Source organism: Alnus glutinosa, chromosome 9 (genome assembly GCF_958979055.1).
Source record: "Alnus glutinosa chromosome 9, dhAlnGlut1.1, whole genome shotgun sequence".
Lineage (NCBI taxonomy): Eukaryota > Viridiplantae > Streptophyta > Magnoliopsida > Fagales > Betulaceae > Alnus > Alnus glutinosa.
Window position 1 is genome coordinate 21660658 of NC_084894.1, and position 27503 is coordinate 21688160.

The following is a 27503-nucleotide window of genomic DNA, read 5'->3' on the forward strand; positions in this document are numbered from 1 at the left end:
TGTCTAATATTTAACGAAAATTTCACTTGTACCTCAAAGTATTAACGTTTTTGCAATTATAACTTTGAACTCGTAAAACGCCTTTTTTTTTTTAGGTGAGTTTCTTTTTTGAATGGTAATAAGAAGTAATTAATGTAATAAAAAGTACAAAGAAGTTTTAAATTTTTTGTAAGGAAAATTGAAAAAGTAATATTTTATAGTGGGTTTTTTGTTTGAATAGTAAAAAGTGAAAAAAAAAATAAATAAATAAAGTTCAAATGTTTTGAAACTGACTTTCTTAGAAAAAAGTGGAGGTGAGGGGGTGAGGGATTTGCCAAACTAATCCTTAAATTTTGTAATGTCGGTATCCTGAGAATTTGCCAATTTTAATTTCACCTCTCAATTATAATTTTTTGTTAAATCTTAACTAAGGATGCCAAAATCCACAAAATACCTCTTTTTGTTTTTAATTTTTAATTTTAAATTTTTTAAAAAAGTTGACCCACGGCCATGTGAACATTTAGATTTTTTTTTTTATTAAGAGCAAATTTGTATTTTTATAAATTTTACAAAGGCATAAGGGACATTTAACATGTTTACCATTTGATTTAACCCTAAGTCTTAAAGGTTGAGTTAAATTAAAAGTTGTCGAAACATGAAAAACCATTACTGCAAAAATTAAAAGTTCGATGTTTTGATTGCAAGAATGCCGATAATTCGGGTGTAAGTGAAGTTTTTTAAATATTTAATTTAACACATTATTTGCGAGTAATATTATACACTATCTTTTTATCCTCTCAAAGCTAATGTAACTTTTAAAATTACTAGTGAATTTAAGACGTATTTTGATTCGATAATAATTTTAGAGATTAAAGGGAATAAAAGGACCGTATATATATTGGATTACTCATCCATTGACCCAATATAGTAGTCAGCAAAATTTTCTGAAGAGAAAAAAATCTATGATCAGCTCCTCAGGAAATATACGTTATAGATGTGAACATATAGAGAACCATGGTGATCTCTTACGCCGAATGCTAAAACTTTTCTGGCGTAGGGAAATTTTCAAATTGCATACATTTTCTTGTACTCATTGTTCAGGATCTCAGAGTCTGACATCGCTGGCAGAGTCCTGGAACTTGATCTGCTGCCCATTGATGATCTTCGAAGGCTCCTCATATTGGAGGCATCAATCCGATGCCTAATTACCCAATAACACATGGTGCCCAAAGTAGCGGCCATTATGGTTGTTCCTATAATTGTAACGCCGATTGCCAGCCACCTTTCACGGTCGCCCACGACAACAAAAGACAGAGCTAAAAATGCCACTGAGACAAGCACGCAAGCTAACCACATGAGTTTGTTGATAACTGCCATCATCTGCTTCTTTGCCTTGCTTTCTATGACAACAACGGAGGTCTGGACCACGACAACCGCCAGAGAGATGAAGAGGGCAATGGAGTCGAAGATGAAGAAGATTATAAATGGCACTTTTGGAGCAATATTTGCTTCCCCAACGGAGACTCCAGGAGGAATGTTTTCTGGGTCGTCGGCATATTGGCCGGGGACGGTGAATATGGCAGCAAATGCAACTGTGGCAATGAGGACAGCCACAACAGTTGTGGAGTTGATTGCGTTGTTAAGGCCTTCTGTGTGCATTTTGTCGAGGCGTTTTGCAATGCCTTGAACACGTTTTCTGGTTTGCCGGGTGTGCTCTAGCTGGTAATGGACTTCATGCTTTATGTCGCTTACAGTTTGTTTCAGCTCACGGGCAGTGCTTGTTGGTGCTTGAACCTTGATATTTTTGGCACTGGGAACCCCATGCTCCTGAAGAATGGCTGCAATATCAGGGTGGCTAGTTTTCTCGGCAGTGTCAATCGCAGTTTCGCCAGCCCTGTTCACGGCTCTTGTGTCCGTCTCTTTCTGTCCGAGAAGCATCCTCACAATCTGCAAAACCAGTACTTGAATTATGTCAAGTTTTGAGAGGAGATTTGAACAGTTTTAATTTTAAACTCTTCCAAAAGAACTAATAGACTGAGTGGCTAAATTAACATGGTACATTTGTGGGCTATCAACATTGTTTGACATAAACATTGTCCGGCAGTTATCGTGAGAACAGGGGAGTTCCCTGCAAACTCACTTGTTGCAAATTGTGGAAGTAATCTAAAGAATAGCAAACTGGCATCAAGATCTCAATAGTACAAACTTCACCAAGTTTTTGGTTGCAATGTGCCGAATTTCTCTCTGAAGTAACACAAATTTTGATACATTATGAGCCAATTCACATTCTAAACTCTGGAACTTTCAAGAAGTTTGACTTTTTACAATAAAGTATATTCAAGTAGTTCAATTAGATATCAGTACGTTGTCAGAGATTTCAGAATATTGTGTTGATGTCAATTAGCAGTTCAATTTCCAAAATCAATATTCAAAGCATGTGCACAAATTATAATACTAAAGAGCAAGGGGGCGTGAGTCAACAAAACAGATTCAAATACTATGATCTATGACATTTCAGCAAAGCCAGGACAAGGCTAGAAAGTTTGTTAAATCAAATAACTAGGTGGAACTTCCTCTTTACATGAAAAAATAACAAAATTAAAACTTTATCCTCACCTTATTTCTCAGATGATGAGGATGTCAAATAATGCAGTCAAACAAAATTTTCTTTATTTTGTTTTTGTTCTTAATATGTTTCTTTCATATATATAGCTCAAGCTGAAAAGGGATGGTTCTCAACTGCATAAGGTCAGCTCAGATTTATTGCAGAAAAGATTAATAACAACTAACAAAAGGCGGGGAGAGGATGATAACCTGAGCTCTACCCTTTCTGGTTGCAATATGCAAAGCGGTGTTGCCTTTATTGTCAACCATGTTCACAGAAGGAGGATCTGCCATAATCAACATCTCCACCACCTCACTACTCTGTCCCTTCACTGCCATGTGAAGTGCCGTCTGCCCCTTCCTATCAATCCGTTTTGTAATCTCGGGCTCCTTTTCCAGAAGAGCTTTCAGAACCTCCAAATGCCCATTTCTTGCCGCAGAATGCAAGGCCGTTTTCCCGTTACTTCTAGCAATGGTTGCCAGACCGCTTCCTGCCTCCAACAAAAAGTTCACTATCTCGATGTGCCCTTGTGTTGCAGCTGTGTGCAAAGCCGTTGTGTTTGATACATCCACGGTCATAGACAATTCCGGATGAGCCTCCATTAGAACCCTCAACACCTCTGCAACAAGGCAAAACAGAACTCAATTTCGTTTTGCGAGAAACAGAGTAAACAAACAAAATCTATAATGAATACATACCCATGTCTCCTTGTTTTGCAGCAATGTGTAATGCATCAAACCCATTTCTTGCTTTGATGCCAGCATCGGCAAGACCATAGCACTTGATCATCTCCCTAACCAAATCAACATAACCGTATTCTGCCGCGACATAAAGAGCTGTCTCGCCGGCTTGATTTTGCTTTGCCAACAACTCCTTCAATTCGGCCTCGCCGGTGCCACCAAGGATTTCTATCACAGTAGGAAGATTTCCTTCTCTTGCCGCAGTATGCAAGATCGTATCCTCGCGTTTTCCGGTTAACTGTTTCGTCATCTTTTTCCGCGGCACGCTTGGCTGCCCTGCCTGTGGCTGCTGCTCAGCCGGTGCCTCCATGGGATTAAATGATGAAAATTCCTCTCCTCAGCTATTTGTAATCAATATATATATTTTATTCCATATTCCTCTTCCCAGGAAAAAAAACACCCAGATCAAAAAACACATTCTTCATCCATAATAACATAGATTTATTCTAGAATTCAACAAAAAACCATCACATTCCTATCTCCCATGTCCAGTTCTGACACCCCCGCATCCCAGATCAGTTGCCTGTGCACAAAAAAAGGCTTTGGGTTTAATCTTTCTCACCGACAACCAAATTGCATTTTCGTTACTATCAAACCATAAAATCTCTTGTTTATGCTTTACACAACAAGATTGGAAAAAAAGAAAAAGAAAAAAGACAGCAATAATAATATCAGCAAACATGATCATTTTTTACCTGGGTTTGAATAATGGAGTCCTCTTTTCTGTGCTCCATCTAACACAAAAACAACGCACCCAATCTCTAGACAACCATCATGATTCATGGGATCATTAAAACAGGCTGTAATGGATATTTAGGATTAATATCAAGATTAGAAAGTTTTCACTGGAGATTTTATTTTGGAGGAAGGAAGAAAGAACAAGAAAGGAATAGCATCATATAAGAATAGGAGAATTAGAAACATGAACGCACATGTCTACAACACATTTACTGTGAATCTAAATCACACACAGAGGCCACAGATGATACACGAACCAATATAAAAGGAAGGCCCTTTGTAAAGGTGGTGATGATGACAACGTTGGCTGGAATCAAAGATGAGGGAAAAAAAAACAGGCAGAAGAGAGGCAAAACCAGTGGTGTTGGCTATTGGAAAACAACGGAAATAACAGAATCACGCGCTTTTGGATTTCCGCAGGCGCGAGTGTCATGCCTTCGCGACTAGTTTTTTTTTTCACCCTTCACCTACCCTTATTCTGTGACTTCTGTCCCAGTTCAGCGAGGGAGGACATATTCTTTTGGTTTGGGACAAAAATTACATACAAATTAGTTTGTAGTCAATTTCTACAAATTAATCTGATAAAGTATGATGTCTTCATAAAGCATATGAGAAGCAAGTGTTTTCTTAAATATGTTATTTAAAAAACATAAGAAAAATGCGTGTTATTAAAAAAATATATGTTTTTTACTTGAAATAACACACGTACATATTACTTTATTAAACTAATTTTATAAAAATTGACTAAACATCAATTTATAGCTAATTTGTGTTCTTCCATTAGAACTCTTGTGATAAATTTCTGCCTCTATTTTTTACAGTTTACCTATTTTAAAAATATATATTTACGAAGTATCATATCAGGAATTTAGTACCTATTTTTATATTTTTTTATCTTTTCTTGAGAATAACAATTTATTGGGAAAAAAAAAAAAGATTCTGTAAAAGGATCGTGTCAGAGTAATGGATTATAAGTTCTGTCAATAAACTGTTAGAGCATTCCCAGCAGATTATGTAAATTTCAATCTATTTTACATGATCAAACTTGCTTTTTGCTAGTTTACATCACAACTTTTGAAACTATCCTCCATCAAATGATCTAAATTTATATCTATTTTATTAAAATAATCATTTTTAATATTTTTTTTATTATATTTGTTAAAAACTCATGCCCACTCCTCTCCACAAACCCGAAATCACCTCTGCCATTTCATCAAACAAATGCAGAATTATCGCATACACCAGAATTATCACAGAGAAAACACAGATTCTTCTTCTTCTTCTTCTTCTTCTTCTTCTGCTTCTTCTTCTTCTTCTTCTTCTTCTGCTTTTTTAAGCACTGTTTGCTCTGACTTCGGAAAATCAATATCAACCGACCCGATCAAAATCAAAATCAACCACCGGAAAATCAAAATCAACCCACCGGAAATCAAAATCAAAATCAAACCCACTGGAAATCAAAATCAAATTCAACCCACCGGAAATCAAAATCAAATTCAACCCACCGGAAAATCAAAATCCAAAATCAAACCCACCGGAAATCAAAATCAAAATCAAATTCAACCCACCGGAAATCAAAATCAAATTCAACCCACCGGAAAATCAAAATCAAAATCAAACCCACCGGAAATCAAAATCAAAATCAAAATCAACCCACGGTGAATCTTCTCTGTCGGCGGCCCATGGTTTCCACCGAAATACCAGAAACTTCCCATGGTTTCCACCGACCCGCCGCTGGGGTTCCGTCGGTTCCTCTAGCCAGCACTGTTGAGATCTCCAACCCCTGAGCCAGTAACGACGAACGACGAGCTCACTAGATCGCTCCAGCTCCGGCCGACTCTGAAGCTCCAGACGGACAAGGACGTGTACCAGCTCGGCAATCCGGCAGTCGTCACTGTCGAGATCTCCAACTCCCAAGCCAGCGACGACGAGCTCGCCTGTAATTCCTGGAGAGACTACCGGCAAGAGGAAGAAAGTGACGGGAAAGAGGAATAAAGTGAAAGAAAGAATAGAAATAATCATATAAAATTGATAGATGTGTGAACAGTGCGACGCCACATGTGGAGTCGCACTGTTCACAAATGTTCAGTCAATCTATTCTGGCGCGAGGATGGAGGAGCTGATGGAGGGATGTTTTTGTGGTTTGGTTATGTATTGTAGATTTACAGTGGCTTTTACATAAGCTGCTGGGACTGCTCTTAGATTGTTATATAATCCCCATTAAAAAAAATTACAACGAAAGGGCATGTTAGCTAGGCCGTAGGGTCAATGGTAGAAGGTTTGTTTAATAATGAAAATGAAACTTCTTTATAATTTCTCAAAATTGTAAAAGTGAGAAAAATTAGCAAATTGCATGCTTTTGGATTAATATCAACAGACGAGTACTTAAAATTGAAAAAAAAATATAATCCTCCTTTAAGTTGATTGCCCCAATATCTCAATCATTTCTTTTAGGCATGTAATTGAGCCGAGTTTAGTTGAACTGAGCTTTAAAATTTTAAGTTTAGCTCGTTTATGAGTTGAGCTTAAATAGTCGAGGTCAAACTCGAGCCGAGTTATGAAATGTGTATTCAAGTTCGGCTCGTTTAAAATTCAGGCGAGCTTAAGCTCGAGCTCATTGAGAATACCATTTGAGCCGAGTCGGATTACTCGACAAGCTTGGCTCAACTAGAACTCAAACTAGACTATTAAATTTTTCAATATGTAATCAAAGCGGAGTTCAAACCCGAGTTTGTGAACAACTTTTATACATTTATTAATAGCATAAATATATAATATGTAACTATATAAAGCATATAATATAATATAGTACATAATTATAGTCTATAAGTCTAACAAATTAACAATATGTTATTACATATAACTAGAGAGTATAAACTATGGTATATGTATAATGTGAGTAAGTACTAAGTCTAATATATTCTATATAACTAAATAACTATAATATAAGTATAATATATAACTATTGTTAACTGTATATCAGGTGATATATGTGTATATATATATATACTAACTATTAATAACTAACTAATATATTAGTTTAACATACTAAATACTATTATCAAAGTATTGTAATCAATAAGTAATAATATATTTACTTAGTTAGTATACTATATGCTTATTTGGTATACATATAATATTATTATTATTATTTTTATCAAAAAATGACCTATGGACTATAGTTAACTACTATATATATAATATAAATAGAAATATCGAGTAACATAAAGTTAATTAACTAGATAATATGTTATAAAAGTTTATGAACTAAATAGTTAGTATATATGTTAACTAATACACACATACAAATATTAAGTAACATATATTACTTAATTACTAATATACTTAAATTTATATATATATATATATATATATATATATATATATATATATATATATATATAGACACACACACACACACGAGATATGAACAAGATAACGAGTTGGACTAACGAGTCAAACGAACGATTCGATTAAGCTTTAAACGAGATGAGCTCGTGAGTTCTTATCGAGTTTTGCCGAGCGAGTCGAATATGTATTACTTATTAATCGAGTAAGTTTATACAATAACGAGCGAGTTTTTACAGTATCAAGTTTGAATTCAAATCGGGTTAAACGGATTGAGTATCGAGTGGATTGTCGAACAGATTAATTTATTTACGGCCTTAATTCTTTTAAGAGCGAGCGAGTTGAATATGTATTACTTATTAATCGAGTAAGTTTATACAATAATGAGCGAGCTTTTACAGTATCAAGTTTGAATTCAAATCGGGTTAAACGGATTGAGTATCGAGTGGATTGTCGAACAGACTAATTTATTTACGGCCTTAATTCCTTTCAAGAGCGACACCACAGGGACAGTTATGGAGTGAACATCACGCGCCTGAGTGCGTGCGGAGGATTTTGCACACTACATACAACATGCAACATGCAAATGTTGCTTTTCCGTTGCATAAATAGAGTAGCAACTAGCTAGCCAGTAGCCACCATCAATATTAGTGGGTCACAGCTACAAGTAATCATCATCTAAAGATGACGATTTCCTAGTCGGATTGCCTTAATCACAAAAACAGCACTAAAAGTATCACAATCGACGATTGACGAAGACCCTTCTATTTGAATGCCTCAAATTCCAAATTTTTATTTTCTTATATTTAACTCTATAAATAATATAATGTTTTTTTAGTAATTTTCTGTTGAAATTATTTGTTAGAATGCTAGAGAGTTCTATACAGCCCACATGTGTCCGAAATCTACTAGGACATGTGAGCTTACGAGAACTCTCTTACATTTGGTACATGAATTATTATTGAAAATTTTTATCTTATATTTTATTATATTTACTGGTTTAAATAATGTCACGTTATTTAAAATTTTTAACTAATTTATTCAATGTATTTACAATATGCCATAATCTACATGTAAAATAAAAATTAACTACAAAATAGTTTATAAATGAAATGGAGAGAACCCATTATTTTATTTAGAAACTGTAGAAATTTTATTTTATTTATTGATATAAACTTTTCTTCTTGAAATTTATATATGTTAGAGATAAAATTTGGAAATGAATCTTCTTCATTTCAAATAGAATGGAGAGGAACCGGTTAATTATTAAATAAGAAATAAAATTATCATTTCAATTTTCTAACCGTGGGTCTTACTTAAGCAAAGTCACTCAGATAAAACCTCTGTATAGATTGTCCTATAAAGAGAGGCACACATATAAGATCTCTCAATTCTGATACTTTAGCTCGGAAAATATTATAAAAGGGAGTGCTAGGCAAAGGGGGCACTTTGATGTCAACTTTACTTTAATGTCAACTTCCACTTTTAGACCAAAATTATTTCCAGCTATAGCTAGAAAATGATAGCCTATTGACTAATGACATTAAACACGTTAAAGCCATTATATTTGAAATATCATGCTCTATAATTATTTGTTTGAATTTAAAAGAATTCGGATAAGTGATTGTGAGAGACCACTTATAAAATTTATTTGACCAAATAAAAATTAGACTGTCTAATCACTTATTCTATCAGGTAAATTTTATAAATAATTTATTACGATCACTTGATCGAATTCTTTCAAATTTCAACAAATACTTATAAAAATATCATAATGCATTACATCCTTAAGAAAATAAGACATGAAACGTTATCTGAAACTGAAAGTCCCGATTTCAAACAATCGATCACGTCGCCCTACCAACTTGTTCTTCATTGACCAGAGATGTGCTGTTCACTTATTTGTCTGTTTTTTATGCAAATTGGTACGTGTGGGGTCATCAAGTGATATATATATATATATATATATATATTATATGTCATACGACATAATACATCATTCATCACGTACTGGGGTATATGCGAATTATATAATATAATGAATTACTACATGCCAATTTTATAGTGAAATTAATTACTTTTGACCACCATATTACCTTCAAGAAAAATGGCTGGAGTGATATTATAGCCTTTTTCTGTCGATGTGAGCTATTGGACAAGATTAGCTTGTTATCCCTATTATTTCTAGAGTAATTTTTATTTATTGAGCGACGACTCTTTCAATCGGCACCATTAGGTCGTTGTATGCTCCACATGCCCAATCCGTTGGAAAATCATCATAGCCCTAAGTTGAGAGGACTTGTACGAGTGACATGCCCAGGTCGAATGTCGATCGTTCGTTCAGCAAAAGTCTTGATAAAGGAATTAGTACAATTAAACCATTAATTTTTTTTTACTTTTCTTATATATATATATATATATATATATATATATAGTAGCACCAAGTAGATAATGCGAAATATCACATTTATTTAAGATGCGGCGTTACAATTCAATTTGGCATATTTCCTTTATTTTATTTATTTATTTATTTTTTTTGAGGTTGTGTTGGGGTTTTTGTTGGGAGTAATTCTATCATTTTTTCGTGTTTTTCATTTGATGTACTATTTTTTTTTTTCTTTACTTATAACTTCTGAACTTTAATTTCTTTTAGAAGGAGGTACCTAAGATTTAAAACATCTTAATTTAGAGTATCAATTTTTGAGGAAAATTTTCAAAATACCTTTCATTTTTTTAGGAAAAGAAAAATTACTAGATTTAGGTGTTGGTTAAAATTTAAAGGAATTTGTAAAAATATCAATGCCTGAATCTTTGAAATTTTTTTATAATTTTTTAAAAAGAAAAATAAATACAGTGATATTTTGAAAATTTTGATAGGATTTAACAGAAAATTCTAACGGAAAACTGAGATTGAAACTTTTTGAAAAATTGATACCCTAAAAATTGAGTCGTTTTAAAGTTTAGGTACCTTCTTTCAAAATGGGTGAAAGATTGAAAGTTCAGGACTTATAAATGGAGTTTTTTTCTTTTAAAAAAAAAAGAAAGAAAGAAATTGGCCAAACGTGTCCTAGTGGCACTAGATTTATTTATTTAGGTCTCGTTTGGCAACTCCCTCCCTCATATTTGGGGAGGAATTTTTTTTTTTTGAATGATAGTAAAATGTAATTGATGTGATATAAAGTTGAAAGAATTTATATGGAAATGTGAAAATAATTTGTATTGTAATTGATTTTTTTATTTAAATAATAATAAAAAAATGTTGATGTGATATAAAAAATGAAACAAAATTAAGAATGTTTTAAAATTAATATATTTTAAGAGAAAGTGAAAATAAAAAAAGGAAGAAGAGAGGGGATTGCCAAACAAGGCCTTAATTTTGAGAGGCAGGAGTGCATTCTCTTTGATCAATTTTTTTTATGGCTTTGTGGAAAATTGTGTCGAGTCTAATAATATTTTCAAGCGTGCAATTATTGCATAATGTAAAGCGCTAAACGACGAAAAGCTGAAGATGGCGTAACGTAAGCTACGTAGGTCCGGCGGCTTCATGTTTGGGGCCCACGCGGTTAGGCCGCGACTCTTTTTTGGACGGACCTCCTCTGCACGTTCACTTAACCACGTTGCTCACTCAGTCCAGACAAAAACCCCGTTTAGCTTTTTGAGCCCCTGCTGGACCCCACGCCACAGGAGGCCCCGCTCTCGCTTCCAATAGATTCCCAATCGGAGCGTGCGTACACGCGCTTTGCTATCAAGATCCGAACTGCAAAGACCCGACAAACCCTGAAATACGTATGTGGTTTTATCCAAAAATTTAACAGAAAACGAGAGAGATCCCAACTATAGTAGTTGTTTATACTTTATATCAATACCTAACTACCAAAACTAACAAGATTCCCTTAATTTTCGCTCAGAGATTATTCCTTTTATTTATTTTTATTTTTCTGAGAAGAGAAAATTCCTTAATTTCAGCTAATAATATGTAATCCATATGGCTTTCATGCCATCAACAGCCAAATTTAATTATTCAACAATTGACATCAATTTTGTAAGTTTACATGAAACTTAACAATTAAATTTAATTATTAATTAGTTAGTGACTGACATGATAAATTACACTAGATCTTAAGAAATTTATAGTAAAAGTTGTAATATTTTTTAGGATCTGTTTGAATTTGCGATTTCAAAATAGCAATTTTTAAAAATGTAGTTAAACGTTTGGCAAAATTACAGGTTAGACTTCAAAATTTTACATGTTTTTAAAAAATATTATTGCACTTGCGATTTGAAAAAAACATATTTGCTGCATTATTTGTTCAAGGAATTGCCAAATTCACAATATTCCCGCACTAATATGGTCGGGACATACACAAACAAGCTGTTATGAGATTAACGTGCATGTGCTCAACACTGTATTATCCTTGCACGAATGATTGAATCTTATTGTTATTGTTTAGCATTAAATCGGAAACGTTGATGTATAGTTGAGGTTATATCTCTCGGCCACTAGATTATGAAATCATTTAAACGTAGAGCAGTGATCTTTGTACAATATATGCATAACTGTAGATATATGGTGTGGAACTCATATGATGAGACTCCTTTCATGAGTCCCACCCTACGTGCCTACACTCCTGCACAACATGTACGCAACTGTTGTGCATAAGCCATTTCTCTTAAACATAATTGGGAGGTTCAGATCATTGACTTTGCAATCGAAATTTAATTGAATCGTCATTCTATTATTCACTTTTGTTTTCTGGTATTTTCTTTCTTTCTTTCTTTTTTAATTTTTTTTATAAGAAAAAAGCAATTAAGAAATAATTTAAAACATAAAACATTCAAAATTATTTTCACATTTTTATTATATTAGTTTAGAATATTTTATATTCACTATTATTAAGTTTCTATCCATGGTTTATTTCATACCTTATTTAGTATAGTGTTTCTTGTTAATCACTCCTAGCTTCTCTATCTATAGAGATTATTGTAAAACGCTATAATACGTACAATTCAATATAGTAAAGATGTAGTCTATACGTCTTTTTACACTTTCGCTCTCTCTTTATTATTCTCTTCCCACCGTAGCTTAATTTTCTACATGGTATCAGATCGAGCTACGTACTTTTTTGTGGCCTTCAATAAGCGTCTTTGACGTTTCCTAGTGTCCTCTTTCGACGATCTCATTGTTCCGGTCGTCAACACACCATCACGCGTCTCTGAATGCGTTGTCCATCTATTCCCACTCCCCAGCCTTCCTCAGACCATATTCTAGAAATTTAAAACTAGAATCTGGTATGCAAGAGGCACAAATCTTTCTATTTGTGGAAGATCTGCTTCCAACGGCCACTACACACGCCGCTCGAAGATTCCGTCCGTTTTGTCACGCGTCATCACGGTCGTCCAATTGCCTCGGTTTTTTATAATTAGATTTTTTTTTTTTTTTTTTTATTTTTTTTTTTTTTTTTAAAAAAAAAAAAAAACACCATCCAAAAAACATTAATTAAGAACCATTATATCCCCGGCCCGCTAATCCGTTTTACTTTAATCAACAATCTTTGGGCAAGCTGATCCAAATTATGTTACTTGAATACCATTTCAATTTGAGTAATGATTCACTACTACCTAAATATACAACTTTTCACCACCTTGTCTATGTGGCAAGGTGGTCCCCTACTAATTTTAGAGTTTTTTTATTTTTAAAAAATAAAATAAAGTGGGAGACCACCTTGCCATATAGACAAGGTGATAAAAAATTGTATATTTAGGTGATAAAAATCATTTCTCTTTCAATTTTTAGTTAACCGCAAAGGGGTGCCAATTGGTTATATATGAGAAGTTTTGAGTCGACATGTATGCGACGGTCCTTCCCAAAATTCAAAACAACTACAGGCTACAGCAACTTGAATCACTTGATGAAACAGTTTAATTTAAAAATAAAATAAAAAAGAAAAAGAAAAAGAAAATTTCTTTCCCTCTATCAATTATTGGATCCTTTGTACTTCAAAAAAAAAATTATTGACCCTTTGACTTGTTATTTGATGTCCACAAATTTTAACAGAGGAAGCCGGTAAAGAAGACATGCAAGATCCTTTTCATACTAGCAGTCAAAGTGAAAGGCCTTAATATTAATATACTAGAATGACTAAAAATTATATTTTTATTTTATAATTATAATAAATTATCAGATAATGTTAGTGGCGATAGTTTTAACTAATTATTATATCAATATTTGTTATAAAAAAAAAAAAAAAAAACACTAATGATTAATTGGGACTAACCCGTTAGAATGCATTAATTGTGAGACATTTATAAGATAAAAATATAGTTTTTAGCATTATTTTTTTTAAAAAAAAATTGTAATGGTTGGTTGATAAGTATTGCCCCATAAACTTTGTGAGAAAATTGTAAAATAAAAATGTAGTAACAGTCCCTTATCTTTTTCTTTTCTGGGCAAAAACATAATTGTTACAAGAAATGTTATGCACACTCTTTGATACTATGCACACTCTTTGATAGGACAATGAATAACATTATTAGATTGTGAATAAATTATTATTAAATTTTGGACCCAATAATTATATTTACTACAATATGTACTTAACAGTGTAAAAGTGATAAATTAATGTACGTGGGATTATTCTGAACGCCACATCATAATCAGTTGAATATATATAGTATATATCCGATAATGTTTAGCATGAGCAGTAGATTCTGGAGACAACTTAAAAGCAACTACTTCGTACCGAAGGAACCGTAAAAGGCAGCTCTAACTTGGTGGTCAATCAAAGTGTTACATTATTGATGATTGTTTATCTTCTAACTTTACGCCCTTAGATTATGTTAATACTACTTTTAGAAACAACCTTTTACGCCCTAGATCTTCATCACAGATTCACACACATTGTACAGACTCAGTGACTCAGTGTCAGCAATACACCAAATTCTACCACATCAAACATATATATATATATATGAATCACAATGTTCTAAACTCACATGGAGTGCAACCGTGTGTGGATCGAAAATGAAATCCAAGCAAGCCTCATGATAATTTTATAGTTGTTTAAGACTTTGAGCCAATATAAAACGTTGTTTGAATCGTTAGACGCAATTTAGGCAGATAATGTGAGGGACTCTATAAAGAATTTACATGCTCGAATAAATAGCCAGATAATTCAAAATTTATTTGGACAGGTAAATCTCAGTATTTCACGTACAAAACATGTAATATGAGAGATCTCATACAAAATTCGTTTGCCTGGATAGGTAGTTGGGCAACTCAAAATTTATTTGAACGGATGAGTTTCATATAAAATTTCTTATATTATTTACCTAAATTGTTAAAAATTCTTATTGACATCAGCCATCACACGTGAGCAACACGTGTTGTTCCAGACAGTGTGTGGGTCCATCATTTTGTCTTGGCGATAATCGCTGCACGTAGAATGCCACATTGATGTTGCTGTCGTCCAAAGGAAGTAGGAAGATATAGCAAAAGAATTATATCACATTTAAAATTTGCTTGGATTGAAAGTGAAATTTGGATGGACTGGTATGGCCCATGGGCTTAATTGAGAGTTGACCATTGACTCAACAAATAAAGATTGCTTTCATGATCAGCATGATTTATCCAATTATATTAAATTAATGGCTGTTTAATTATCCAATATGGATGCTCTAATTAACAGCCCCAAAACGCTTACTCCACTCTACAAGGCATCATATTAAGAGTTTCTTCTAACAACAACAATGTTGTCTTTCTAGCAGCTTGATCATTCCGTTAATAAGGATACAGACTTTGAGCAATTTGTTATTCAGATTGTTCTAACAGATAGATAAATTGTTCAAGACTAGTAATTTACTAATAATTCGGACAGTAAAATCGTTGAAGAATTCTATTTAACTATAAAAGTCATAATTAAGGCCATTATTCCACTATCAATTTTCAATTAGGAGCCAAATAATGAGGTAAAGAAGAATGGGAAAGGAGAAGAAAAAAAAGACTCATCAAACAAGGTTGGTGTTTTTTTCCTCTCAACTTTCTCCTTATCTTCTCCACCAACTCTTTGGAGAGAGAAAAACGTTGACTGGAATCTCCAGTTGGCCATGCTTTAATTCCATGAACAAGTAGAAATATCTTTGTTTATTGTTCATGTAAGCTAAAGTTCTATAGATGACTAAAGACAATATTTTGTTTAACACTTTGATCCTATATTAAGAAGAAATAACTAGTTTATATAGATTGAGTGATTTATAAGAGATAGTCATAAGTGTTAAGTCTCATATTACCAAATTACTAAGTGAAAACTGAACTTTATACGGGATTCTAAGAAAGTTCTAAATTGATTAGTCTTTTTGGAGTGATAGCGCAGATGTAGCCATCGCTTTTTTCTTAGTCGTTACACTTAGTGTGACAGAGACTTCAATTGGTAAAAAGGAAAAACTTCACTTACCCCTTGAATTATCAGTCCTTTTGCAATGTCCCCCACTCCGATAAGATTTTCTGCCTTGATTTTTTCTTGAAAAAATGAAAAAGTAAAAATAAAAATTGAGAGGGGTGTGACTCGTGGGTTTGGACTTTGTGACCCAACGATGACCCGCCATTGGGTCACGTTTTTTCTTTGCTTTTTTTTTTTTTAATTTTATTTTAATTATTAATATATATATTTTTATTTGTAAGTAAGGGTAAATTTAGAATTTTAAAAAAATTTCAGAGTATAAAGGTCATTTTCTACATTCTACCGTCTGATTTAACCTCAAATCTTAGCGGATAGGGAACATTGCAAAAAATTGAAAGTTCGATACACTAAATTAAGAGGTTTTGAACTTTGAAGGGAACATTGCAAAATGTGTGACGATTCATGAAGATAAGTGAAGTTTCCAAAAAAAAAAAGATTCACGGCCCCAAGAAAGAGCCTTCATGCGACACTTGCACCTAAAAATCCCCTCACCATAATTATCCTATTTACTGAAAGAAAATTTAATGCTAAAGAAAATTAAAATAAAAGCAGAATAAAGAGAGACAAAATAATAAAATAGATTTGAAGATTTTACGTGGTTTAGTCTATGATTTACGATTACATGATAAAGCCCTAAAGATTACATTGTTGCTCTTATTCACTTGATATTTTTACAATACATGAGATTTCTATATTTATAGATTTGATTATCATCAAATCTGATTATAGGAGATTATAATCAATTAAAACAAATCTATGAAATCAAATCTCCTAATATAATCTGACATTTACGAAGTCTATACCGTTATCAATTTAACTATACTTTAATAACAATGTACTGTATATTGGAGATACTCTCATAACTGCATGCAGCTCATAACTTTAGCACTTGTAACGTCAGAAGTTGGTACATGCGTACATGTGTGTGACTCATACACTTCATAACGTTCTGCAGCTTATTGGACAGCCGACAACCAAAGTTATTTTTGTCTTTAGTCTTTTGTAACTAATGCTCTGCATCTTCATCTTCATCTTCCATAACTGAAGCTTTGTAAACATTCTATAAATACAACAAGATACCCACGAACTAAGTGGGCTGTTTAAACACAAACAAGTCGTGATTCATTTTTCACTTTACTGTAATCATCATCATCGTTATTATCGTTACAGGTTAGGATCCTTACAACCTCTAAGATATTGCAGGGGCTTGTGATTCCACAAATCGTAACAACTACTAGAAATGTAACAACTTAAAAAAAGAAAAAAGGAAAATAATAATAATAATTTAACACTGTTAATACAGTTTCCGGTATGGTGACGTGTCGCCTGGTGATTCGCTACTGGATCTTGATCAACTACTCCAATCCTGCAAAAATAACAAACAACTCGTCGGGGGTGCCGACTACGCCTACTCCGATGCCTAAGTCAGTTCAAATCAATTTTCTGATGAATATCTCAATCTCAAGAACTCAGAGAATGCGTGATCTCATACCTGGTGCAGTGGTCTTTATTTATAGGCTGGGCTCGTGGTCTCACCACACTTGCTACCTTACTAGAATTCTTGACGCCTAGTTGGATTAGAAGTTTGAATCCTAACTTAGTTGAATCTTATCTTCAGAGAATTTGAATGAGATTGTAGAATCCGCAGTTTGATTGCGCTTGTATCTCTTTAAATTTGATTTCAGATAAATAACTACCTTATCCCATTAATCATGAAATTGCGGTTTTTTCCCTGATCTTATGGAATTCTATCCTTATCGTATTCTGAGACATCCGCGGCAAACTTTCAACCAAACTCCGAGGTGATGATATCCGAGATATGTTCGCTCCGCCTTGGAGATCTCGGGATATCGCCGCACCATAACAGGGTTGTGAAAGGCCGAGACGTTATTATACCGACTTGATGTCACCTCCGAGGCGATGTTACTCCGAGACCCAAATACCCGAGATATGTTCGCTCCATTCAGACTAGGAGATCTCGGGATGTTCTATATACCGTAACCTGGATTGTTAAGACCGAGACGTCGTTATGCCTCCGAGATGTATTTGCACCGAGACGTCGTTATACCTCCGAGATATATTTGCACCGAGACGTCGTTATACCTCTGAGATATATTTATACCTGGGCAATCTTTTCTTTGCTGGCCGAAATAAATGTCCGAGGCATAACCCCGAGATGTTTCTGAATCCACGTGTCTCTAGGGTTAATTTTATCCCTAACAAACACACAATCAATTCCTTGAAAAATGAGCAGAAAAGTACAAAATAAAAATAAAAATAAAGGAGCAACCATGCACGTACCCATCCTATTGGTTTCTTTTGAAGTGGTTGGCCAACCAAAATATGGTCTTTGATAACCTATCACTTACAAAGCACGTTTGAAAACGGTTGGCCACTCCTATTGGCTGCTTCGGGGTGATAGATCACCTCAAAAAAAAAATGTTATGAGGGGTTGCTTTTAGCTGTTGCTGACCACTTCCAAAGCAGTTTTGAGGTGGCCGGCCACCCTTAAAAAACTTAATGAGAGCGGTCGGATCACTTTCAAGCAATTTTTATGGGTGATTGGGCCACCGCAAGTCTCTTATAGTTAAGCGGTTAACATGCGATCGGTTAAGTAGATTAAGTCGGTTAATAGGCGATCGGTTAAGTCGGTTCAATCGGTTAACATTAGGTTAACATGGGTAATGAAACGACGTCGTTTTGATTTTTTTTAAAGGGAAAAAGAAAAAAAGAAAAAAAAAAAAAGGATCAAATGTTTTGTTCTTACTACAACGACGTCGTTTCATTTTATGTTGGTTCTGTTAATCGGTGGAAATAAAAAGTGGTTCGGTTCGGTTATCGATTAAAAAGCGGTTTGGTTACCGAACCGGCTTTCGGAACAAAATTTTATACTGACTACCGAACCGAAATTAGTCGGTAGGCAGTTTGGTTCGGTTTGGTAAGCGGATAATTTGCCCACCCAGTCATATTTTTGAAAACTCATCTTGTTCTAGAGGTCATATTTTTCAAAATTTGTCTTTTTTTTTTTTAATGATCATATTTTTAAAAATCTGTTTAGCGAGAGAATGCTTTAGAGGAGAGGAAAAAAGAAGAAGAGAGAGAATGATTGATATATATATACATATATATTAATGCTTGGTGAGTGTATAGTGCTCACCAAATTAATTTAGGGAGTATTGTACCCAATGGCAAAGCCATGATTTCAGTTTATAGGAGGAAAGATTGAAGAATAAAGTTAAAAAAATAATATATATATATATATTTTTTTTTTTAAAAAAAAAACACTTAAAATTGATTAACCCAAAAAAGAGTGAAATTTTTTTCCTTCATCCATCGCCCATATTCAAAGGCAATACGATCTGAGGATCACTTTTCATTTTCTACTGTGCTGCCATATTTATCTTTAAAGTTTAACATTAATTTACAATATATGTAACATTAAAATAACAATTATTGGTGGCATTCTAAGTGGGCAAGTCAACCGCTCAACCTCTCTTATTTGAGTTGCTTTCACAGAATTTCTCTCCATATTATTCGGTGGGGGGCCAGGGGATCATGACCCATGAGCCTCCTCCCGGCCGCCACCCCGAGGCTCTGCCATTGACTCTACGTAGAAGTTCAACAATTTTTTTTTTTTTTTTTTTTTTTTTTTTTTTGTTAAAATTAACTGGCCGAACGTGAGTGATTTTTTTTTTAACCTAAATTTACTCTAGGGTTAGCCAAAATAACCTTTGGCTAGCCTAACATGAATGTTCGTCCTGATTCTTTTCCGTCATCTGGAAGTTAATTATAGCTAATAAGTTCTTCAAAAATTATTAATTCAGCACGTGCACCATTGTGTGGTTCTCGACAATCTTAAAGAAGATTGACTGGACTAGTGTATTTTGGAAGCATCTATTTTCAAGAATTCTAAAAAAGAAGATTAATGTTTGACAATGGAGGCATACAATAGCTCTTGATGCAACCACATTCAACCTTTAAGAGCATGCAGATTGAGTTTGACTTCATTATTTTATGCATCACTCGATTAATTTGAAGAAATATTATAAGCAAAGATTTCAAAGTTGTGATATTTCAAAGTTCTCGTCAAAGATCTTCAGAGCAATTAAGCTACTCCCTACCAAAGTTTATTATATATATTAAAAAAATAAAAAAATAAAAAAAAAAATCGTGATTCAAACTCTATTTCTCATAACACAAGACATACAAATTGCTTAACGGATAAACAACACTTCTTTTTTCTGCAAACTACTACTCATAAACTTTAACTTAGCGCATTTTGAATTTGCGAGGTCAATTTGCCTATTCCTTCCAAATTGCCGTTAAGTTGGATGAAAAATATATAAAATGATTAAATTATCCATTTACGTAAAAAAGAATCTTAAACTTTAAAAAAAAAAAAAAAAACCCTCATCAACCTCATTCTCAAACAACCGCTTATATGCTTTTTTGTCGAACTTAATTGAGTGATTTATGCTCCGTTTGTTTCGACGTAAAATGTTTTACTTCCAAACAAACGGAGCATTTGACGGAAGGGGCAAACTGATATTGAAACTTCAAAATAAGGTTCGAGTTGCATTGAGTTAAAATTCGTGAGGTAATAGACAACAGAAATTTCAAAATTTTACACCTTTCGTAATAGACGGGTGTAAAATTTCTCAAGAGGCCAATATAACAACAGAAATTTCTTCCTCAAAAACTGAAACCAGTTTCCGACTACACAAAGAACATGACTCGGCCCATCTTGGTCCGAAAGGAGTTAACTCTTCCTAACTTGATTTTCCATGATTAATTCCAAGCAAACCCATCAGTTTTGCAAGGATTTTCACATCATCAAATCAACTAAATTAGTGTGCAAATTAGGGCCGACAATATTTGACACAACCTACAAATTCAACACGAAATTAACGGGTTAAGAGTGTGAAATCTTACTCATTTAACTAAATAAGTCGGGTTAGAGCTGATTTACATAGATTTATAATCATGTTTCGATACAACTCGAACTAGACACATGAACACGAATTGTCATCCCTAGTGTTTATGAATCTGACATGGATATATATTTTGGCAAAAAAAATTTGTAACGGTGCAAGAGTGTGTGTGCAATTGATGAATAAACAAAACCATGTGGGCATATAAAATAACAAATCATTATGCAATTTTATATATTGGCCAATTACCAAGTTTCTAAACCCTTGGTTGGACAGTGTATATTAGGAATTACCCCAGGATCGCGTCGATGGCTTGATCTAGGGCATTTCAGGAAGATCATTATATATATATTTTTTGTGTTGCTAAAATGCATGCCATTTATAATTATCGTCCATTGTGGAATGGAGGGAGCAATAAAAATAGAGGTCAAAGACAAAAATGCTGCTGTAAAGCTACTGAGCCACCAGATACTGACGACTTTAATTGATCAGTAGTCATGAACTTCCATCAAGTAATCTTCAGAGCTTCTACCATCAACTTGTAGAGGGCAAATCCACCTTGATGGCAGCCAGGCATATTTGATGTCATGTTCTCCAAATCGATCTGACAAGGAAAACTGATGAGTACTTACATCTTAATAGAGACAAAACAACGAAATTATTTAATCATCTACAATATTATACAAAGCAAGAATTTTAATTCCAACTTGATAGAAGAACAACTTGATGATCATTTGTGATTTAGTAAAACTTAATTTCTCCAATGGTAATATGGTATAAAGCTACCACACTAATGTCCCCTCCCACGTCCCCACAACCGTTGCAGAAGTGCTGCATACCATGCTCCCATCACAACGAAAATTGCAACCGCAGAATCCTAACCAGATAAAACCACTTCACTGACCTATACAACCAATACATCTCTCACTATTGCCATAACCATCATACTGTTTATGTGCTTGATCATTTACAAAATGAACCATAAGCTGTCCAGGAAATGGATTTTAAACTAACCATGGAAACTGCATAGAGTTGAGTTGACTCATAGCCATCTTGTGCACTCAAATACAATTGTTGAATTTCCTTTGACTCCAGACTACACTTGATGAAGAAAAATGCAGCTGGTCTGACATTCAACTCCCTCCGTGATAAACCAATGAAAACTGGACTGCACTGCATGAGAATCAAAAGATTAATATCAGATACTTACATAAAAGGCCACAAAATAACAATCAGACAGAAGGCATATTTCTCTAACCCAACAAGCCCCTACATGAAAACTAACAATTAATATCGCTTATGAACAAGGGAAATGCTCAAGCAGTTTTCACAAGGTTATTACAATACTGAAGCTTACAAGGGATGCCGCAGGTACACCGATTTCTTCAACTACTTCACGAATTATGCTGTCAAACATCTCCTGAGAAACTTTCTGGTTAATAAGCTCAGAGCCTGTCAAGTCCTTGACATACTGATGGGATGTTATTCCAACTTCTTGGGGCTGTCAACCATCAGAAATTCTACCATTAGGTCCAGATTATCCAGGTGATATTTGTCTGAAAAAGGATAAAGAAGAACAATACTACGCCTACAATCATTTAGAGTCGATTACAGACCACAAGATACTGCTTATAAATGACTGGATGACATAATGCAAATATGCAGCAGCCAAAACAAAAGGCCAAATTGCAATGAACCATGCATTGCCAGACTAACTGCCCCCTTCTATGAAAAAGGAGAGGAACAAATTCTCAAATTCCAGACTCAATGACCCCAAAGGGTAGCTCAATCAGCTGAGAACTACATCTCATAAAGCAGAGGTCATTAATTCGAATATTTCATTCCTTCTCCCTTGGGGTCTAAAAGAAGAAGAAAAATCCTTATCCAAAAAATTCCAGACTCAATACCTCTGGATGACCCCCTGGGAAGACAAAGGATCTAGGAAATTCCCCAACATTACTACTCCTTCGCAACACAATTATTTTCTGGTCGGATGTCTCCACTATTGCACCATTACCGAGTGGACTTGAGGTGTGTTGACAACAAATAGAGTCATCTACAGGAAAAGCAAAGCTACAGATGCTCAAAAGATTTAAATTACATTAATAACCACTAAGAAACAAAGCTGTTTCTACTAAGCCATCCAAGTTGATTTAGCTGCTTCATATCATGCATTACCATAATCTAAAAGAACTTCAGCATAACGTTAGAAGTTACACTACCTCAAGATAATATGGGTACATTCACATTTAATTTATTGCATCATCCCCATAGGATTTATAATTTCATGCTTTATTTTTTTGGATTAAATATATATTTGGTCTCTGTAGTTTATCATTTTATCAAAAAGCTCCCTCAATTTTCAAAAGTGAAAATTTTAGTTCACATGCTTTTTCTCTAAAATTCTAACGAAGTTTTCGCCATGTATATAAAAATCCATGTAAGACCCTGTAAAATGTTGCCACATGTATACTCTTACCATATTAGCATATTGCTTTAAGGAAAAAAAGAAAAAAAAAATGAGGGGTGGCGGTGGGGGAAAATCCCGTCTGCGGGCGGTGGGTGGGGGTTCCCCGACGACCCACCCCCACCCCGCCGAGGTGGTGGGATCCCCTATGGCCCACCCCATAGGGCAGGAGAGTGTGGGTCCTAGAACCCCCAACCCGCAGGTAATTCCCCTACTGCCACCCCTTGGGTTCTTTTATTTATTTTAAGGGATATGCTTATATAACAAGAATGTATGCGTGGCAACATTTACGGGTCATATGTGACTTTTTATACACATGATGAAAATTCCGTTAGTTTTTCATACAAAGAGATGGACAGAATGACCATTTTAATAAATGTGAAAAGCACGTGGATCAAATTCGTCACTTTTGGAAATCAAGGAAGCTTTTTGATAAAACGGTAAATCACAAGGACCAAATATGTATTTAACCCTTATTTTTATATAAAACCACCCGGTGAACACCTCATAAATGGCTTGAAGTTTTGAGGAGATGAAGGATGCAAGATGAATAGCAACAGCAAATTGGTTAGTTACTGTGCAGTAAGGATTCAGTAGTAACATCAAAGTTGAAATGCTATATTAAAAAAAAAAGTCAGCACATAAAATTTCAACCTTCAGGTAGATATACCTTCTGATGGGACCAAGAACTTTTCCCACAAAGGATTTAAGTTTGTCCCTACAAAAGTCCTGGTAACAAGTAGATGACACAGAATCATTACTTTGGGAGAAGAGTGCGCTGATAAGATCAAGAGAAGTCAATCAAAATGTTGCAGGAACTCACTACTATGGATATGTAAAACCAATACTTTACTTATATAGTACAAATTCAGGGACTAAATAGCAATATAGCATAAAGGTAATTGCACATCATTTGATATTGGCATCTCCATACCAATTATCAGTGAATTGTCCTATTTGGTGGTTTACTTCTTTCTCATTAAAGAATAGTATTTCAAGTCTTTTGCAAATGATGCTTTCCATTATTAAATTTAAATTAATTACTCATGGGTCATTGATGAGTGCCAAATATTGTGTATTTGGACCCCTTGATTTACATTAGTTAGACCTTTAGCCTTATTATTTTCTGATGCTTTGGTTAGTTTTTGTGTTTGTATGTTTTGTAGGTCAATAAGTGAGAAATGACAAAATTCATGTGGAATTGCTTGGAAAATTCGGAAGTTCTGAAGAACTTGATCGATCGAACTTAAATTTGATCGATCGAATTTTGCCCGAAGTCGATCGATCGAAATTTCCCAGAACTTACTTTTGCAGAAGCGCGCCAGAACACCCAATCATGAGCTTCTCCATGACAAAAAGCAGTTCTCCTTCTAATTTTCGCAGCAGAACACGCTGGTTTCGTGACCTTAGTTGTCTCTAGCAAGAGAGGAACCCTAGAGGGGGTTAGAGGAGTCATTTTACATGGATTCCTAGCCCTAATTTCCTTCTATAAAGCCATAGTCATGCCTCCTTGTTGAGAGAGTTCAGAGAGCAGTAAATAGGTTTAATTTCGTGCATTTTGTAGTTTATTTCAGGCGCTTTTGTTCTTAGATACTTTCTCTTTGTAAAGCTTTTCTTTTATTTTCATGTTTGTTCTTCATTTTCTTGTGGTGTTCTTAGTCATGGAATGCTAGTAACCTCAACTAAGGTCGAGGATGAAACATTTCCAGTGATGACACTCACACTCTTGTTATACTGCTTGCACATTTAATGCTATATCATATTTGTTGTTCAAATTCCATTCATTTAATGATTTATCTTTCGCAATGAATGTGGTTGGTAGTAGATATAGGACATTTAATGTGTTTCGACTGATAGATACATTGTTTTATCGGTTTGAATGATGATATCTATTGTGATTTGTTCATTGAATGGATACATTGGATGATTTGATTTCAAATAGGTACTCTTTGTGATTTATCTTTGAGTTGGATTCATTTAATGGTTCTAGAGTTTGTGGTTAAGAAATTTGAATGACATCCAAAGCTTAATGTTCTTTGGGTGTTCAAGTGGGAACCAAGAGTGTGAGTTGTTGGATTTGGTTTGGTAGATTCCTTAGCCTAAGTTCCTTTTTTATTTTGCATATTTCACTTGATCTCTTTGCTAAGTGTTTTTGTTCTTGTTAAACCCTCAAACCTTTGGAACTAGGTTAAAATGAGATTGATTAGACAAGACACTGATTTTTAACTATTTCCCTGTGGATTCGACCTCGCACTTGCACACACTATATTGCAAACAATTCGTGCGCTTGCGAGTACTCATTAAAACTAACAACAGTCATCCAAAAGCACCCCATTAGTTGACATACATGTTTCATACTACAAACTCCTATTGTGTGCCAACCAACCCCCCTAATCAAGGGTTATTAAGAACTGGCATTGCATTCTTGCATGCAAAATTGCAGCATTTGACATTTTAAATATGCTTTCGTCTTAAATATGCTCCACTAAGGCCACTGCAAGTGATTAGTAAAAACTAACTAAAAGGGAAAAATGGAAATCTAAATATTTATTTCAAATACTAATTACTGTGAAGAAAAAACAATATGTAGAATATTACATCTAAAATTAGTCAATGGCAAAAAAAAAAAAGTTGACTGTCTTATCAGGAGATGTGCTTGCATGCACAGCAGCTCATATGGCCACCCACACACACACACAACAAGAGAGAGAGAGAGAGAGAGAGAGAGAGAGAGAGAGAGAGAGAGAGAGAGAGAGACCGATAATCTGTCAAGCCAAGTTGAAGGCAAACGTGAGAGTCTTGGTTTGCTCCACCTCCATGAAGGAAGAAGCATCCTCCGTACTGAATAATCAAATATGGGGTTAAAATTTTAAGCAATAAAATTCTATAATAATTCACAGGCCTCAACATTGTGGTTGTGGCATCAACAGTTCAACACCTAAATGAAGAACTATGGAATCAGGATTTTTTTCCCATGCCTACTGCCTAGTTCAGAAAATAAAGCACAACATACAAAGATTTCATAGCATTATAGAAAAATGACAATGAAATATGGTCACTATCCTATTATGTGAGACCTAAAAAAGAAAATAATGTTAGAAGTTTGTACCCATAAACAAATAGCTATGATCTCTGAATGTCTCACTCTCATAAGAGACGTATTTTTTGTAGTAGAATTCCTATTGCGCTACTACCTAATTCCTTCATTAACTTTGGTCCAACGCTCATCTTAGTTGTTTGCAACATGCGTAGCACAGTAATAATGTTAGTCAGGAAATCAAACAATCTAGTCATAAGTGTATAATGATAAATTTATGTTGATTTATACAAAGTAGATCACAATATATAGCATAAAAGAACACTCCAACTATTGCATACTAAAGGAGAAACTTGTACCCGAAATTTGTGCCCATTGAACAATGACTTGTTTTTCTGAAACCTCTGATCCCATATCTAAATGGAAACAAATGAACAAATGAATAACGGTACAAAAATTCAGCAATATAATTTAGGAATTGGTTTGATTTCCATGGAAATCCAATAAGTCCACTTTCATTTGAATAGTCTAAAAAATAACCCCAGTTATCTACAACATAACAGACATTACGCAACCATCAACTAATCCAAGCTGGTTGTAATAGAAACCAAATAGCTCCATTTAAATGGGCAGGTGTAAAATCCACTGTAGAACACTGACTGATACAATTTCCCAAAATTGACAAATTTTGCGGAATCGACAACCTTATCCAGCGAAGCGATTGAAAAAATATTGAGCTTTACATTAAAATAAACAAATGTGAATTCAAGAAATTGAGTTTCACCTCAGAAATGGAATTTTCCAGGTTGGTGTCCGGATGGGGAATCCGATCGTATGCTTCATCAAAAACCACCGATACCTTATACACATTCAAATACATTTCATTACTATGTTTGATTCTAACATCATTACACACACAGATGTAAGTAAAGAAAGAAAGAAAGAAAGAAAGGATGCGAGTTTTGAGAACCTGTGATTGTGAAAGACCAGCGGGGCACGAGAGAAGAAGCTTGAAAGGATGACAAGGGTCACCGACATTGGCACTAGCAGAATCGGCTGCCTTCTCCATTGGAGTCGAACGACACGCAAATTGTTTGTCGAAACGTCTTCGAACTTTTTAGCATTTTGACTAGCCTTTTAGGCAAATGGCTTATTATAAGTCATTTTCTTTACAGACGTAGTGGAAGATAAAAGTCATAGAT

General features: G+C 34.4%; 2 protein-coding genes across 2 annotated transcripts; both read right to left on the reverse strand.

Moving 5' to 3' along the window:
* Positions 1 to 907: 907 nt before the first annotated feature.
* LOC133877860 (ankyrin repeat-containing protein At5g02620) lies at positions 908 to 4431 on the reverse strand. The gene is made up of 4 exons (XM_062316300.1): positions 4020 to 4431; positions 3283 to 3847; positions 2794 to 3203; positions 908 to 1926 (listed from the first exon to the last, which is right to left on the reverse strand). The coding sequence occupies exons 2-4, from the start codon at positions 3632 to 3634 to the stop codon at positions 1045 to 1047; spliced, it is 1644 nt and encodes a 547-aa protein (XP_062172284.1). The 5' UTR covers positions 3635 to 3847; positions 4020 to 4431; the 3' UTR covers positions 908 to 1044.
* Positions 4432 to 21007: 16576 nt separating this feature from the next.
* On the reverse strand, positions 21008 to 27445 carry LOC133877095 (nudix hydrolase 9). Its single transcript, XM_062315333.1, has 9 exons — positions 27272 to 27445; positions 27086 to 27160; positions 26661 to 26717; positions 26023 to 26105; positions 23935 to 23993; positions 22705 to 22853; positions 22155 to 22298; positions 21812 to 21970; positions 21008 to 21401 (listed from the first exon to the last, which is right to left on the reverse strand). The coding sequence occupies exons 1-9, from the start codon at positions 27368 to 27370 to the stop codon at positions 21306 to 21308; spliced, it is 921 nt and encodes a 306-aa protein (XP_062171317.1). The 5' UTR covers positions 27371 to 27445; the 3' UTR covers positions 21008 to 21305.
* Between the last annotated feature and the right edge of the window lie 58 nt (positions 27446 to 27503).

Excerpts from the sequence above, each read along its gene's own strand:
- LOC133877860 (XM_062316300.1), bottom strand. The coding sequence starts at position 3,634 with ATGGAGGCACCGGCTGAGCAGCAGCCACAGGCAGGGCAGCCAAGCGTG. Across the intron at positions 3,204-3,282 it reads TGCAAAACAAGGAGACATGG|AGGTGTTGAGGGTTCTAATG; the intron begins GTATGTATTCAT and ends GCCTTGTTGCAG. Across the intron at positions 1,927-2,793 it reads CCAGAAAGGGTAGAGCTCAG|ATTGTGAGGATGCTTCTCGG; the intron begins GTTATCATCCTC and ends CTGGTTTTGCAG.
- LOC133877095 (XM_062315333.1), bottom strand. The coding sequence starts at position 27,370 with ATGGAGAAGGCAGCCGATTCTGCTAGTGCCAATGTCGGTGACCCTTGT. Across the intron at positions 26,718-27,085 it reads TGGAAAATTCCATTTCTGAG|ATATGGGATCAGAGGTTTCA; the intron begins GTGAAACTCAAT and ends GTTTCCATTTAG. Across the intron at positions 21,402-21,811 it reads AACTCTATGCAGTTTCCATG|ATCGATTTGGAGAACATGAC; the intron begins GTTAGTTTAAAA and ends TTTCCTTGTCAG.